This window comes from Microtus pennsylvanicus, chromosome 15 (assembly GCF_037038515.1).
Source record: "Microtus pennsylvanicus isolate mMicPen1 chromosome 15, mMicPen1.hap1, whole genome shotgun sequence".
NCBI lineage: Eukaryota > Metazoa > Chordata > Mammalia > Rodentia > Cricetidae > Microtus > Microtus pennsylvanicus.
The window spans coordinates 72,362,448-72,377,921 of NC_134593.1; the positions used below are offsets into that span (position 1 = coordinate 72,362,448).

Consider the following 15,474-nt stretch of genomic DNA (forward strand, 5'->3'; position numbering starts at 1 on the left):
AACCTGCCAGGCTCTTCTTGATGGGTCGCTTGCTGCCTTTCTGAGACTTCACATTCTGCTTTTCCTTCCTTGTTTCATTTGTATTAGAGCGGAGTATCCAACATGCTTTCTAAATCAGAGCCTTGGCACTACGGTTTTTCTTTGTTTTGCACATTCTTCCTCCAGAGACCCTCCCGGCTTGCCCCTCCACAGTCACCACACATTTAATTAAAGGAAGAATTCCTGGCTAACCTTTATTGCAAATTTTCCTGGATTTAGAATCTCCTGGGAGATGCAGAACCCATTAAGAAGTTTCCAGAGAACTACACTACTTGAAAGCAAGGATATTTGCCTATTTGTGCCTATTTTTGACTAGTCTGAACAAATAGAGTGTGTCCATAATAAATTATTGTTGAAAAGAGAATTAAAAATTTCCTCACATAATTGATTGGCCTTTAAGGACACTGACAGAAAATTAGTAAAGAAATACATTCCCGCATACTGTAAATGAAATAGTCACAAACCCGACAGAAGACAAAACATTAATATACGGAGTGTGCCAAAGAAAAGTTCCATTCGTCACTAGATAACTTCGGGACTCAGAAATAGTAAGCAAACATGAGAGCAAATATAAAATTTTTGGGCAAGGGCAAGACAATGTAAGAACAGGTGGCTTTTGCTAATGTGTTTTCTCTGTGACAGATGGTGTCTGCATCTACAGCTCGTGTAGTTCTATCACCTCAAATGTCCCATTCTCCTGAAAAACTCAAGCATGCTACCTTATTGCAGGATAGTACCTCTCATTGCCAGCCCTGACTTCAGAAACCGGGGGACCACTGGGGTCTCTGTTCTCTCTAATCCAACAAACACAAAAGTAGCAAGCAGGATCCTGAAGGAAGGGTCATAAATACAGTTTTCATTAGGATGCTTATAAAATCACACAGATTGTTTGTATTCAAGTTTTTAACCAAGAGTATACCCACCAGTCATCAAACTTCCCATAGATGTGTGAAGGACAATGTTAGGGGATGCAATACGAATGCTACATCAAAGTTACCTCATCAAAGCCCTAAGGATAGACTTTGCTAATCGGAAGACAAATCTTACAAATGAAAGGGGGAAAGGGAAATATAGCATTTTGAAGATTGAAACAATACAAAACCAATATAATTTCTCTAATGTATTTGTTTAAATTACTTCATTACCATTAAATAAATTATAAAATTCTTTAAAACTTGCTGAAAATAAGAAATTGATTCATACAATTATTAAACTAGCAAGAAGACATGGTGGCTTTGACTGTGGGACAGAAAAAAATGTCAAATCATAACATGATCTTGAATAAAGAGTTCAGATTCTATGCAAATTTGAAAAAGGTGGAAATGGCCAAAGGTTTGCCTATCTTCCTTGAAAAGGCCTCAGTTCCAATCTGAATTACTCTCTTTTTGAAGATGTTTATGAAAGGCTATTGGATGGATGGATAAATGGATGGATGGATGGATGGTTAGATAGATGAATGGAGAGACAGACTATTGATAACATTGCTTTGAGAGAGGGTCTTGTAGAATTCATGTAATTTCAACAAGATATATCATACTGTATCCTTTAGAAAACATGGGAATCTTTCCTGAGTGATAACAGATTTATATACAACAGATCTATATCCCAGTCTTAGCTGGATAAATTTATATCTGAAAAGTGAAAGGAATTTCTATTTTGATTTAAGATAAAAAATTAAAACTGTTCTAATTTGAAAGTGCATATCACTTGTAAGCATGAACTAAAACATCTAGCATTAACTTACTCTTAAAATTGATATTATTGGCAGTGAATTATCAACTATAGTTATTAACATCAATTAATAACAACGGACCTAATGGTGGTATTTTTTACATAATAGGTACAGAGGTAGGGCAGCATGAACAGAAAAACGAGATGTTACATCAGTAGGGAAATTGGAAGAACCCTTCCCTGGTGAGTACTCAGAGTCAGGTGCCCATCCTGCTTTTCTTCTTATTTAACATGTTCCTGGTCTGTTTCAAGTCCCCAAATCTCCCATGAAATCAGTGAGGGTGGAATCAGGCTTCTGCTTTCCTTCTTCCTTTTTTCCATGCATTGCTGTGTGTGTGGATAAACGCGTAGCTGATGTTGCCCAACACCCAAGTCACAGCTGCTCTGTCACTCCCAAAAGGAACGAATGGAACTGAATAGTTGGGGGGTTGGGTGGATCAGTGATCATGTACTGAAAGTGATTCTTAAGGTGCAAATGATCGGCAAAACAGTGCTCTTCCAGTAAAAATAAAATATGTTCCTCCTCTTTGTCTCTTACAGACAAGTAAACAGTCATGCTTGCCACATTGATTGGAAAGCAGGTTAAATTCTCTATTATACTATCCCTCTAAATTCAAATGAACTTTAATCTAATTGATCTGCATTCATTATCTTTAGGAGCCAAAAAGAGGTACTCAGACATTTTATTTAAATCTTCAAGAGAAACATTCTGTTCAGCAAAACCTTCTAGATTTATTCTCTATCCGCAGGCAATACTGACACTGGCTATTTAGCTTGACAGAAATATGGGTGATTTCTCAAAATTGCATATTTATGCCCATGTTTTCAAATAATATTTCATTTTCATATTTACCTTCCCTGACTTCTATCAGTGATGAATATATTACCTGAGGTCCAGTAAAGAAACATGTTTGTATTTTATAAATTCAAACACCAAATTTTTCTTGGATGAAACCATCAGCAATCTATCAGTTCTGTGATTTCCAGTAAAAAAAAAAATACTAGTTAATACTTTTGCCCTTGAAACCCTTTTTAAAATGTTTTGCATATATTGTAAGAGGGAAAATGTGTTCACACTACATTTCCCTGTTTTTTTTAATATCTTAAAAGGACTGACTGAGTGATTTTAAAATGATGCCCTCCTGTATATTTCATGAAATGGATAGGGAAAAATTGCTTCATAGTTAGATGCACACAATTAAGTTAATTTTGGATGCTAAAAATAATGTTTTTATGGCATCTTGGACCTTTAAATATCTCTTTATTTTTTAAATAAACTAAGCTAAAAGTACCTTGAATATTTAGCTTTAATTTTCATAGACATTTGTGAATATTTTATTGACACACAACTATTCAAGGCATTTCCTCCATTTAGGCTCCCTTAGGAATTTCTCCATATCAAACAAGGTAAAATTTTTTGAGGGGATGTCAAATTGTTTTCTATTATAGACTGAAAGTGTTTCACCTAATATTTAGATTTTTTGTTGATTATGAAGTTTATTTCCATTTGTTTTATTATGCAAACAAAAATATTTTAAAGGAAACATTATTTTGCTATAAATAACAGAGTTTGATGTGCGTAACTTGCACATATGATGACTCACGGGATGACTTGAGGAGCCTCAGACAAGCTAACTTAGTTTGGAGATGCTGTGGAAATGAGGGAATTCAGTATTTTGTCCCAGTTACTCATTTGGTATTGGTTCCATAGTCTAGGTGTTAGAAGTGGCCATAATTACACTGCTGTGGGACAAAATCTTGTTCTTTGAGTCATAATCAGAAAATAAATTACCTTCTGAATTTAAAAGATGTAATAATGTAAACGACTATGCTACATTTAACTTCACTTTTTTTTAAAAAAAAAACATGAAACCTATGATTTTGAGAATGTTTACTGTTATGTTGTTGTTCTTGTTATATGTTGTTAGGATTTCTGGAATGTGTATGTTTTACTCATGCATTGAACAAAGTATATTAAATAAACAAGACACATTTGTAAAAATTCATTTATTCCATAAAAGAAGATCTGTGTATATATAACATACAAGTATTGGGAGACAAGGCTGAATTTAGATGGTTTTGAGAATGTGAATGAGTATAAAGAATTCTGTCAAATTATTATTTTCATCCGAAATTTGATGTTTGAAATTTAGGAAAATAAACTTTGGTGTGGGAGGTCCTTCTGTCTATGTGTTGCTTTTATTGGCTAATGAATAAAGAAACTGCCTTGGCCTAGTTGATAGGACAGAACTTAGGGAGGTGGGGAAAACTAGACTGAATGCTGGGAGAAGGAAGGCAGAGAGAGAGTCACCATGGAGCTGCTGACAGAGTCGGACACTTTGAAACTTTGCCAGTAAGCCACTGTCATGTGGTGAGACACAGATTCATGGAGATTGATTAAACTAAGAAGTAAGAGTTAGCCAATAAGAAGCCAAAGCTAATGGGCCAAGCAGTTATTTAAATAATACAGTTTCTGTGTGATTATTTCATGGCTGGGTGGCCAGGACCAATGAGCAGCCTCCATGCAGCAAAACCTTGCAATTTCTTCATTTTTAATCATTAATAATAAGAAAAAATATGTTTGAGTGGCTTGCCTGGAAGTATGTTTGAGCAAGTGTGTGCCTGGTACTGACTGAAAACAGAAAAGGACATCAGGTCCCCAGAACTGAAGTTATAGACTGTAGTAAACTACCTTGTGAAAGTCAAACCCTTTGGAAGAGCACGTGCTCTTACAGCTGAGTGAGCTATCTCTCCAGCCCTCAGTAACATTGCTTTTATTTACAAGATCAGGCCCCATCGGATGAATATCCAGTTCATCTCATTCAAAAGTATTTCGTTTTCTCAAACGTGAAGAAAACTAAATATCTGAGTGCTGTGTTATATTTTGATTGTGTTCTGACAAATAAAGCTTGTTTGTGGTCTGAGGGTGGAGCTAGCCGCTAGCTAACTCTAGAGGTTTGGAGGACTGTAGAGAAAGGGACAGGAAGTGGTAAGGCGGTGCTTAGACAGGATCTCAGCCCTTTGAGATGGAGGAACAGCAGAGGGAGGAAGTCACTGGTGGCTGCTCCCCCACTTCTCTGATCTTTCAGGTTTTTACCCAGATATATGACTTCTGATTTTTATTGATAAAGATCAATTAGTGGGCTAGAGAGATGGCTCAGTGGTTAAGAGCACTGGCTGCTCTTCCAGTAGTCCCAAGTTCAATTCCCAGCAACCACATGGTGATTCACAACGATGTATAATGAGATCTGGTGCCCTCTTTTGTCATGCAGGTATACATGCAGGTAGAATACTGTGTATATAATAAATAAAAATTTTAAAAAATATTAATCAGATTAACACTTCCTCTGAGTATTTGCAATGTATATGTTCCTTCTATGCACTGCTGAGCTTTATAAGGACATTTTCATATAAGCATGTAATATGTTTTGTCCGTGTTCATCTTGTATTCCTCTATAGTCCATTCTCTCCCATCTTGTATCCCCCACGTCTTCTAGTCAGCTCAGCTTCTACTATGTGGTAAAAGATGCATTCATGACTTTATGTGCCTGCATAAAGTCTAGGATTCACAAATGAGAGAAAACATGCAATGTTGGTCTTTCTGTATGCGCCTTAGTTAGCTTAATAGTTCTTAAAAGGGGTTTCTGTTCTCTTCGCATCTGTGGATTTGTAGACTAATGTTTGTCTTTGAAACTGATTCAAAACCAAAGACCCTAAATCCAAATTATTTGTATTTCCCCACAACAGTCACTGCCTTCTATTCTTTCTGCTCATTCCAATTCTCACTTCTGTGTGATGAGAATACTTCTCCTGACAGGTTCCAGCTTCTCCCTCCTGTTAATACAGTGTCTACTCTATGATTAAATTCTACCTTCAGGCTATCAATGTCCAACAGGAAAGCAAATCTGTGTGAATGTGATTTGAAAAACCCATGTGAAATCCCAGGTTCTTGAAATTATAACCTACTAAAATTAAATGAGAAAAATTACAAGTAAAATCCACTCTGCAAAACTTATCCTTGCTAATATTTGATTTTGGTTTAGGATAGCATTTTATCCTGCATTGCTCTTTTGAAGAAAAATTTAAAATTCGGGGACATATACTATTTGAAATAATTTGGGTTTTTTTTTTTTTTTTGGCTTTTTACTGTTTAGAAGCCTGAGGTAGCAGAAAATGCTACACAGTAGAGGGCTTGTTGCATGCTATTATTTCTAGCAATAAAAAAAGTCTGGTCCTTCATAGAAAAATGTTAGGCTGGGAATGAATAAGTACCCTATTTTTATATCTACTAGATGGCTTACTGTGTTCAAGACATCAATTACCAGGAATGGACCATTACCTGTCCATTCTGGTTCCTGGAATCTGTCTCAGGAGGATGTGTGTTATTGACAGAAGTTGATTTCCAGAGCTCACCTCCTTTTTTTCTGTTATAGGCTCAGGATTGCTCATTATTACTTTTGTCTTTACACGGAATAAAGCTGTCAAAACTTCTTTTCTTAGTATAACTCTTCCTTTTTTATTTGATTCAAATGTTTTCTTAGTAACAATCTCTTGGCACATTTCTTCTCCACTTTGACAGTACTCTGCCAGTGTTAAAAGAAAGGGCATCTGAAAAATTCCAGTGTGTAGAGCAAGGATGCTAGTTTGTCAGTCACAGTGTAAGCTCTTGTACCATTTCACAGGATGGATCAATGGCATGGTAAAACCATATGATTATTGTCATCTTCCATAATACACCATTTTTTTTGTGCATGGGCCAAATTCTTATTTAGACCATGGCTTCTTGTTGGAAATATTCCAATTTTAGGAAAAAGGAAAATAAACAAAACAGCCAAGCATCTCTGGTATGCTGAAGAGAGATATGAATAAGACAAAAGTTCCTGAGAAGCAAGTGGACCAATTGTATGGACTGGCAGTTAACGGGAAATTATCAATTGATTTTACAATGCACATATATTTAAATGTTTGATCTCTTATACCATCAATAGTTACTTGAAATATATAAAAATTCCCCTCATATCCATTAGGTTAGAAATTAAAATTGGTTAATATTCAATATTGATACACTAAAAATAGAACAGATATTGTAGTTAGTAAGAGGGAGTGTATGGGAATAATATAAAAACACCTCTTAAAAATAAAAATAAATGCTGGAGAGGTTGTGGGGGAAAGGGAAAACTTCTGCATTGCTGGTGGAAATGCAAGCTGGTAAAGCCCCTTTGGATGTCAGTGTGATGATTTCTCAGAAAACTAGGGAACAACCTTCCTCAAGAACCAGAAATACCACTTTTGGGTATATAGCCAAAGGATGCTCAATCATGTCGTATGGACATGTGCTCAACTATGTTCATAGCAGCATTGTTTGTCATAGCCAAAACCTGGAAACAACCTAAATGCCCCTCAACCAAAGAATGAATAAGGAAAATGTGGTACATTTACACAATGGAGTACTACACAGCAGAAAAAATGACAGCTTGAATTTTGCAGGGACCCTGAGAGGCATACATAGATTTAATCTACATGGGAAGTAGAAAAAGACAAGATCTCCTGAGTATATTGGGAGCATGGGGAGGATTGAAAGAGAGGGGAGAGGCAGGGAGGGGAGTAGAGAAAAATGTAGAACTCAATAAGAATCAATAAAATATAAAAATAAATATAAATATATAAATAAAAAGATGTGCCAGGTGGAGGTGATGCACACCTTTAATCCTAATACTCAGGAGGCAAAGGCAGATGAATGTCTGTGAATTCAAGGCCAGCCTGGTTTACCAAATGAGATCCAGGACATCCAAAGCTACACAGAGAAACCCTCTCTCGAAAAACCAAATGATTCTAAAATCCATTCTAGAAATAAAAAGCAACCATGGCTCATTATCTTTATGATAGATTTTTAGAATCTAAAGTCTTATGATTTTGTTTTATCTATGTTTAATTAACATAAATAGTTTGCTCTTAATTATATTAATATATCAAATAACCAAGTTTCAATTAATGGAGTAGCAGGCAGTGACATAAAATATAAGAAATCTATAATTCTTCAAAGATTCTAAGACTTAATGTCTGATTATTACATATCTTTGCTATTTGTATTAGCTATGATAAATGTCACAGTTTCAAAACTTTCTGAACAAATTATGAGTTTAGAAGCAAAATTTGTTGACATTACCAACAAATCTGTACTCAGTTCCTCACATGAACAATACAACATGAATTTGATAATACAATTAAAGTATATATGAGTCTTAGACTATACCCACAGTTGTCAATATCAGCTCAATTATAAGTTAAGCCCATAACCTGAGCCTTTATAATGGAATCTTGCAGGGAAGATAATTAGCTCTTCTGATTATCCCCAAGTACAAGAGAAATAAGACTGAAATGTTTTACATGCAATGTTGTTTATGTACATATGCCATTTCTTTCCTTCAATTCTGTTGGTGTGGATGTTTTGAAGGCTGAGCTAATTCATCTTATGTCTAAGTTACACAAACTAGAGTCATCTGAAATGAGGGAACCTCAGTTAAGAAAATTCCTCCGTAAGAAATGGCTGGAAGGCATTTTCTCAATTAGTGATTGATGAGGGAGGGTCCAGCCCACTGTAGGGGTACCATCCCAGGGGATGGTAGTCCTGGGTTCTATAGGAAAACAGGATGAGCAAGCTAAGAGGAGCAAATCAGTAAAAGGCACTCCTCCATAGCCTCTGCATAAGCTCCTGCCTTCAGGTTCTTGCCCTGCTTGTGTTCCTTTCCTGACTTCCTTCGGTGATAAACAGTGATGTGGAAGTGTAAGCTGAATAAACCCTCTCCTCCCCTAGTTGTTTTGGTCTTGGTGTTTCATCACAGCAATAGTGACCCTAACTAAGATAAGGACTTATGTGTGGTAAGGTATGATGTTTTCTGTCCTGATTTCATTTCTGTTGCTGTGATAAAATGCGCTGAAATAAAAAACAATTTAGGGAAGAAAGGGTTGAGTGTAGCTTATAACTCTAGGTTACAATCTCTCACCACAGGGAAATCAAAGCAGGAATTTAAAGCATTTACAGTGAAGACCAAGAGAGAATGAATGCATAATTCCAACTTCTCACTTTAGTTTCTCCTCTTTTATATAGTTAAGAATCCAAACTTAGAGAATGATGTTGTCCACTGTGAACTGAGTCTTCCCACAGCCATATACATGAGACAATTTCCCACAGACATGTCAACAGCTCAACCTTATAGAACCTTATAGATAAATGTCACTAATACTCTCTTCCAGCTGATTCTAGGTTTGATTGTAAAGTTAACAATCAAAACTTACCAGCACGCATTGCTTTCTCAAGTATCTAAGCTTGTGTTCTGCCATTTTGTCATAGACTGATGGAGTTATTGCTGAGGATCACATGTACATTGAATAAAGAGAATAACCAGTTGGAAAATTATTTTTAAAGACTTTTATTACATTGATTGATTTGTGTGTAGTGTGTGTGTATGTGTGTGTGTGTGTGTCACAGCACATGTGTGGAGGCCAAAGAACAATTTGTGGGAGTTAGTTCTCTCCTTTCACCACGTGAGTTTTGGAAATCAAACTCAGGTCATCAGGCTTTGCAGCAAGCATTGCTGTAGGCATTGTTACATATTGTTGAGCCATCTTGCTGGTCTGTATTCTGAGCATTCCGATTGCATGACAACTGTTAGGTAGATCAGTAAATTATAAATACAGAACTTATTATTATGCCATAAGTATTCAAATCTAATGCAAGTAAATAAAACTGATATCAATAAGCAATATTTTAATGGACTCCTCTTTGACAAAAAGGAAAAGAAGTACTACAGTAGCAATACTAGAATATTTTAAATAGCTTATCAGGTTATATAATACTTATAGGACATATTTTGTTCTTTACCAACTTTTTATTTGGTGTTTTATTTATTTTAGCTATAATTTCAATTTTTAACTATATTTTTCAATAATCATTACATTTGCTATCCTTTTCCTTAAAGGATTAACTCTCTATAAACCTCAGTTACTGCCAAAATGTTTCCTCCTCACCCATTCATGGTTTTATAATAGCATAAATTTCTATGGGTGAGATAAACTATCAAAAGACATAAAACTTCCTCATGTAAGAGTACAGACTATATGGATAAATTAATAAATTTGTTTATTTCACAGTGTATGTCAAACACATGTCTGAATGCTGATGAACTGTAGCTATAACAAACAGACTTGGGTATTGTGAACCCACCTAGGGGGATTCTTTTCTTTCTTACACTCAGCACAGCGCAGGCCATGAAGTCATATATATTCTCCTTCCCACCATGCAATGAAGTAGGTTCCGAATTCACAGCTATTCATAATTCTTTGCACATGTTGCATACAGTCTGCTGCTGCCTTGACCCTCTATCCTCTCAGATTCTCAGGGGCCCAGGGTTCTCCCACACTCTGTGCAAAGACTCAGTTCTTATTTTCCCCACTAGCTGCCCCTGTCCTTCCTTCACCATCCAGCCAGTGCTCTCTAATTTCTGAATTTGTTTTTCTTCTCAGCCTTTGCAGACTAATCACAGACAGCTGCAAGCTAATTAGCCCCTCCAGGTGTCTTCCTATAGGTTAAAATGAAATGTGGCTAGGACACAGGATGATGTGAACGGAGTCTCGTCTCATCCATTACTTTGCATTACTTTAACACAATTTGTGTTCCTTCTGGCACCATCTGATCTAATCGTACGAAGTTTTATAAAAGCCAGCTACACTGACACCAAAAATTAACTCATGGCCTTTCTTTTAATCCAAGGAGAATAAAACATTTGTTCTTACCAGAACTACCTCTATCTAAACAATCTAAATAGCTAATGGAGAAGACAATATAGGAGAGAATGAGGGGTGAGAGGCAGCAGGATACAGGTATAATGAAATGTGAACGAGAGTCAATAGACAAACGCGATATAGTTTTGAGAGATCAGGGAAAAGCCTGTGTGAAGGTTGACCTTGACTGTCAACTTGGTTGAGTTCAGAAACACCTGGAGAGACTAAGGAAGCCTATCTCTGGGTGTGTCTGCGAGGGTATTTTTGGAGGATTAACTGAGGGAAGTTCTGCCCTGACTTTGGAAAACACTATGCAATGTGCAGGAGGCCTGGGTGAAGTAAAGGAGCAGGCATAGATGATCTCTTTCTTCTTTCATGCCACTGAGAAGAGATATGCTCTCTTATATATATTTATATTTTAAAATATCTAAAGTATGACTATAAAATGCTAATTTTAAACCACTAGATGCTGCAAATACATATTATAATAGTAAAAGCACAGTATTACCTTCCCCATCTCCACTTTGCACATGCCATTCATTATCTGCTAAAATCTCTTTCCAGCAGCTGTCTGTTCTAACCCATTCAACAGGGACTCCCGACCAGCTGCAGAATAGCAGCGAGTGGCTTCCCCATCATCAGTTACATCTGCAGCATGTGTCTACCAACCTCTTCTTTTTTTAACATTTAGAATAGTACTTGAACATCTAACTTCAGTTAAATAAGTCCGTGATCTCATTTGATAATCTAGAACCCAAACTTCCTGCTTTAAAAACCCTGTGCTTGCAACCCATTTCAAATAGGGTGATAACCTTCACCTCATTCTTCCTAAGCGGTTTTCAAAACTATTATTCTTGTGTTCAAATGTTTTGGATTCTGAGATATGATTATCCTAGTTCTTTCTTCCCTATATATCTTTTATAAAAATCAATAATTAATTGCAGTGGTAACACTAGGCATAATGACGAATGCAGAAAAAATAACCTTTTGATACTTTCTCTAAAAGCAATATAAGTCTCAATTATATGTTTTACAAATTACTCTTGAGTTTGGTGTATTTATATAAATGCAATAGAAACATACTAAAAACACAGACATATAATCAATTTCTATTTTCTCTCCTCTTATAAAGTTCATACCTGGTATCATGTAGAACACCATGAAATATAGTTTAACAACATTGAAATCCAAGGATTAGTCTTTTAGTAGCAACATCAAGAAAGTTCAATTTACAGTCTATTAAGATTTGATTCAAGATAATTTGTTCTTACCATATTTTATACTCATATTTCATTTGAGGTGTACTACGAGATAAATTACCATAATAATAGAATTTCAACCACATCATACATCAGAACTGAAGCATTAGTCTTGTGTGAGAGGATTCCTTGTCCTTATTTTGTGAGATATACAGGTGTTCTGCTGTAGGAATTCCTACTGTCAGTAACGTTTAAATTACCCGCCACCTTGGCATGGCCTCTTATACTATATATACCGATGTAAAGCATGTGTCCGGCCTCTTCCTGCTGTGGGATTAGGTGGTTGTTCCCCGTTCTCTGTGATCTGTGAGTCTACCCCTAAATAAATAACCCTCTATTATACTCAATTCTGAGCTAGTGTGGGATTTCTTTTCAGCGTCCTTCTTTAGTGTTCCCAGCACAGAATACTCATGTGATGAAAGCAATCACTGGAGCTTCTCATTAGTATTTAATATAAATGATTTATGACTTTTATGAATAGATGAGTCCATCTTATGATCAATACTCTCAGAGTCAAAGAAGGAAAAATTCATAAAATAAATAACAGTTTTAAAATTACTTGCAGAAATAGATTAAGTTTAAATACAGTGACAATTGTTGGCTTCTAGATTTTTGTGAAATAGGAAACTCTATCATTTGATCAAATGAAATGAACGATAAATTCCATATGACTACAATGTCAGAAATCAAGTTGAGGGCATATTAAAACATAAGAATTTGGAGACATTATTTGTAAAACTGACCTTAAAAGACATACCACAATGTGTTTTTCAGTGCCACTTCTGCATTATACTGTCAGAGAGTTATAGCTGTGCCACTTAGTTAAACATCTTAATAAATTAAGACCTTCACAGATCTTTCCTGAAGTTCATAGTACACAATTATGGAGCTTCCACAGACTGATGCACACCCCTCTATAACCATGGAATCTCCCATTATTGTTTTGCACATCAAAATCAAGAAAAAAAATCTTGGCTTCCAAAAGAACACAGCCCTCATTCATTACTGAAAATTATTTCAATAACAAGTATCAAAGTATAAAATTCTTGTGTAGAACCCATTTTGGCTTTAATAATTAAATACATGCACCTGGAATGGATTTATAATAAACCGAGTGATGCTAAATAAGTAGAAGATACTAATTTTGTCATGTAAGCAATAGCATATTTCAGCACTTAACAAAGAAGATGAAGAGAAATAGAGATGTTAGCACTTCGTGTTTGTAGATTAGCATTTCCCCTCTATGGCTTACACAGACTAGACATATCCATAGTATTTAATTAGCTGTTTTTGTTCCCGTTACTTCTCAGCTCCTGTAGTCACAGATGTCCCATGCTGCATGTTTTGAGACTTACCTTGGTTGCTATGGTTAGCTACTATTGGAAGAAAGTCAAATCTTACTTGTTTTAGAATCAGCAACCCTAAATCTTATTCATTCAGCAAATACTTTAAATATTACAAATGAAAAATAGCCTAAAATGAGATCATTAACTCTATATAGACATATAATTAATTACAAAGAATCTGTATATCACAGCCTACATAGCAAAATATATTATATGCATAGAATTAAAATTTGCATTTGTTTCTTTTATACTACTACTACTACTTAATGAAATATTACACAATTATACTTTTTATTTCATAAAATAACATTATAAAATAGAAACTGAAAATATATTTTACTAGTAAGACAGACCTATCTCATTAAATCCACTGTAGCCCAGCTCTTGCCTGCTAAGTCCCAGGTCTTCCAGGTCCATGCATTTAAATCCTGGGGGGCACTGATAGCCCTCTTCCAGCTCTGGGGAGCAGTGTGTATCTGGAATAGCTAAGCTATTCCAGGTCACATTCCTGTGGACAATACATGAAAGTGTTAGAAATTTTGATAGTTGTAAGTATTTATTGGAATAATTAATTATTCAATCATTCTTTATCAACAACTGCTGTATATAGACACAAACTGAGCTTTGTCATTTGTAAGTGACATTCACAAGAAGTAAACATTCTCAAATGATAATTGATTTATTTCCCTAGAGCATCTTAAAATAATATTACTGTATTCTTTTGTGTTTTTGTTGTTGTTGTTCTTATTTGCCAGTTTCTTTGATTTTTGTTCCAATGAGAAAAAGAAAGAAAGGGCATGGAGTTGGACAGTTGAGAAAGATGAGAGAATCTGGAAGGACTTGTAGGAGGGGAAACTGTCAACACAATACATTGTATGAAAACAATTTCAACATATATATATATATAATTTTTTATTAAAAAAGAAGACTGCAATAAGCCAATGCATAGAGATGTGAATTTGTATGGGAGTTTGTCATTCAGAAAGCTCCTGTACTACTAAGCAAACATTTTATTATTCCTCTACTTTCAGCTAATATTAGGTGATGAAGGGCTTTTTTGCATATTAAAAATTGGGATTCTTATAAATGATATTAGACTTTTTGGTATGTTCATTCTTGTGCCTTTTAAAAAGAGAACCAGACAAATAAGGAGAAGAAAGTCTATGATTTTGGTAAGAGAAAAACTTAGGAGATGGTTTACCGATAGCTCTAAGAAAACTAAAGACTTTTAGATGGACAGTGACATATTTCTTCATCTTCTTATGGACAGGCTGAAAATTAATTTGTATATGGATTTGTCTATGTGATGGATTTCTTCATAAATTCTAAAGTTATCACTAGAATGGGATTGAAGTTCTCATGCCAAGCCCTCGAAAATGAGTCAATGTGCCATGTGAGGTCATTTATGTTGACTGTGCAGAGGGCATAGTGTGGGCTACATAACTCTGCAAGCTTTCTGGACTAGGATTTTGTTGTGGATATTGCACACTGTGTTAATGCTTCTGAGATTTCCTAAGTTCCTTAAATTTACCTTAAGCTTATTACAAAATTGAGAAAGTAATTTCTTCTTGGATAACATATTTTTCCTTTAATAAGTTTTCTATCATCTATTTATCTATCAATCTATCATTTATGTATCTATTGATCTATTATCTAACATTATCTATATATCATTGTCTGTCTATCTATCTATCTATCTATCTATCATCTATCTATCATCTATCTATCTATCTATCATCTATCTATCTATCTATCTATCTATCTATCTATCATCTATCTATGTATCTATCTATTTATCTATCTATCATCTATCATCTTTCTATCTACTTACCGACCTACCTATTATCATCTATCATAGCATCATTTGTATGTATTTTTCTGTGTGTATGTGTGCACATGTCTGTATAAGTGTCCATGCACATACATGTGGAAGCCAGCAGTCAATGCCAGTTATCATCATCAATTGTTCTCTATATCATATTCTGTGACAGGCTGTCTCACTGACTCTAGAGCTCACTGATTTGAACTGGCTATTCAGCAAGCTCCTGGGATCTCAGATCTTTGTCTCCTCAGACCTGACTTTAAGGCACTCTCTTCAATGCCTAGCTGTTTACATGAATGCTGCGGATCCAAACTTGGTTCCTCATATAAGAAGCAGATTAGTGATTGACCTATCTTCCCAACCCTCTTTAAATGCTTCCAATTATTGCTCCCTTTCTCTTATATGACATAATTCTCTAGAATCTAATGTAAATTGTAACCTCTGAACTGTTTAATACATATGTATACATAGACGCACCCTGATGACTGACCTAATA

The 15,474-nt window shown here is 35.3% G+C and overlaps 1 protein-coding gene across 2 annotated transcripts in view; it reads right to left on the reverse strand.

Annotated features, from left to right (window-relative positions):
* Nalcn (sodium leak channel, non-selective) overlaps positions 1-15,474 on the reverse strand; it is a 261,873-nt gene that overhangs the window by 201,295 nt on the left and 45,104 nt on the right. For both annotated transcript variants that reach the window (XM_075948960.1, XM_075948959.1), the window contains exon 7: positions 13,510-13,664. In XM_075948960.1, coding sequence (XP_075805075.1) covers positions 13,510-13,664 — 155 coding nt within the window. The remainder of the gene's footprint in view (positions 1-13,509; positions 13,665-15,474) is intronic.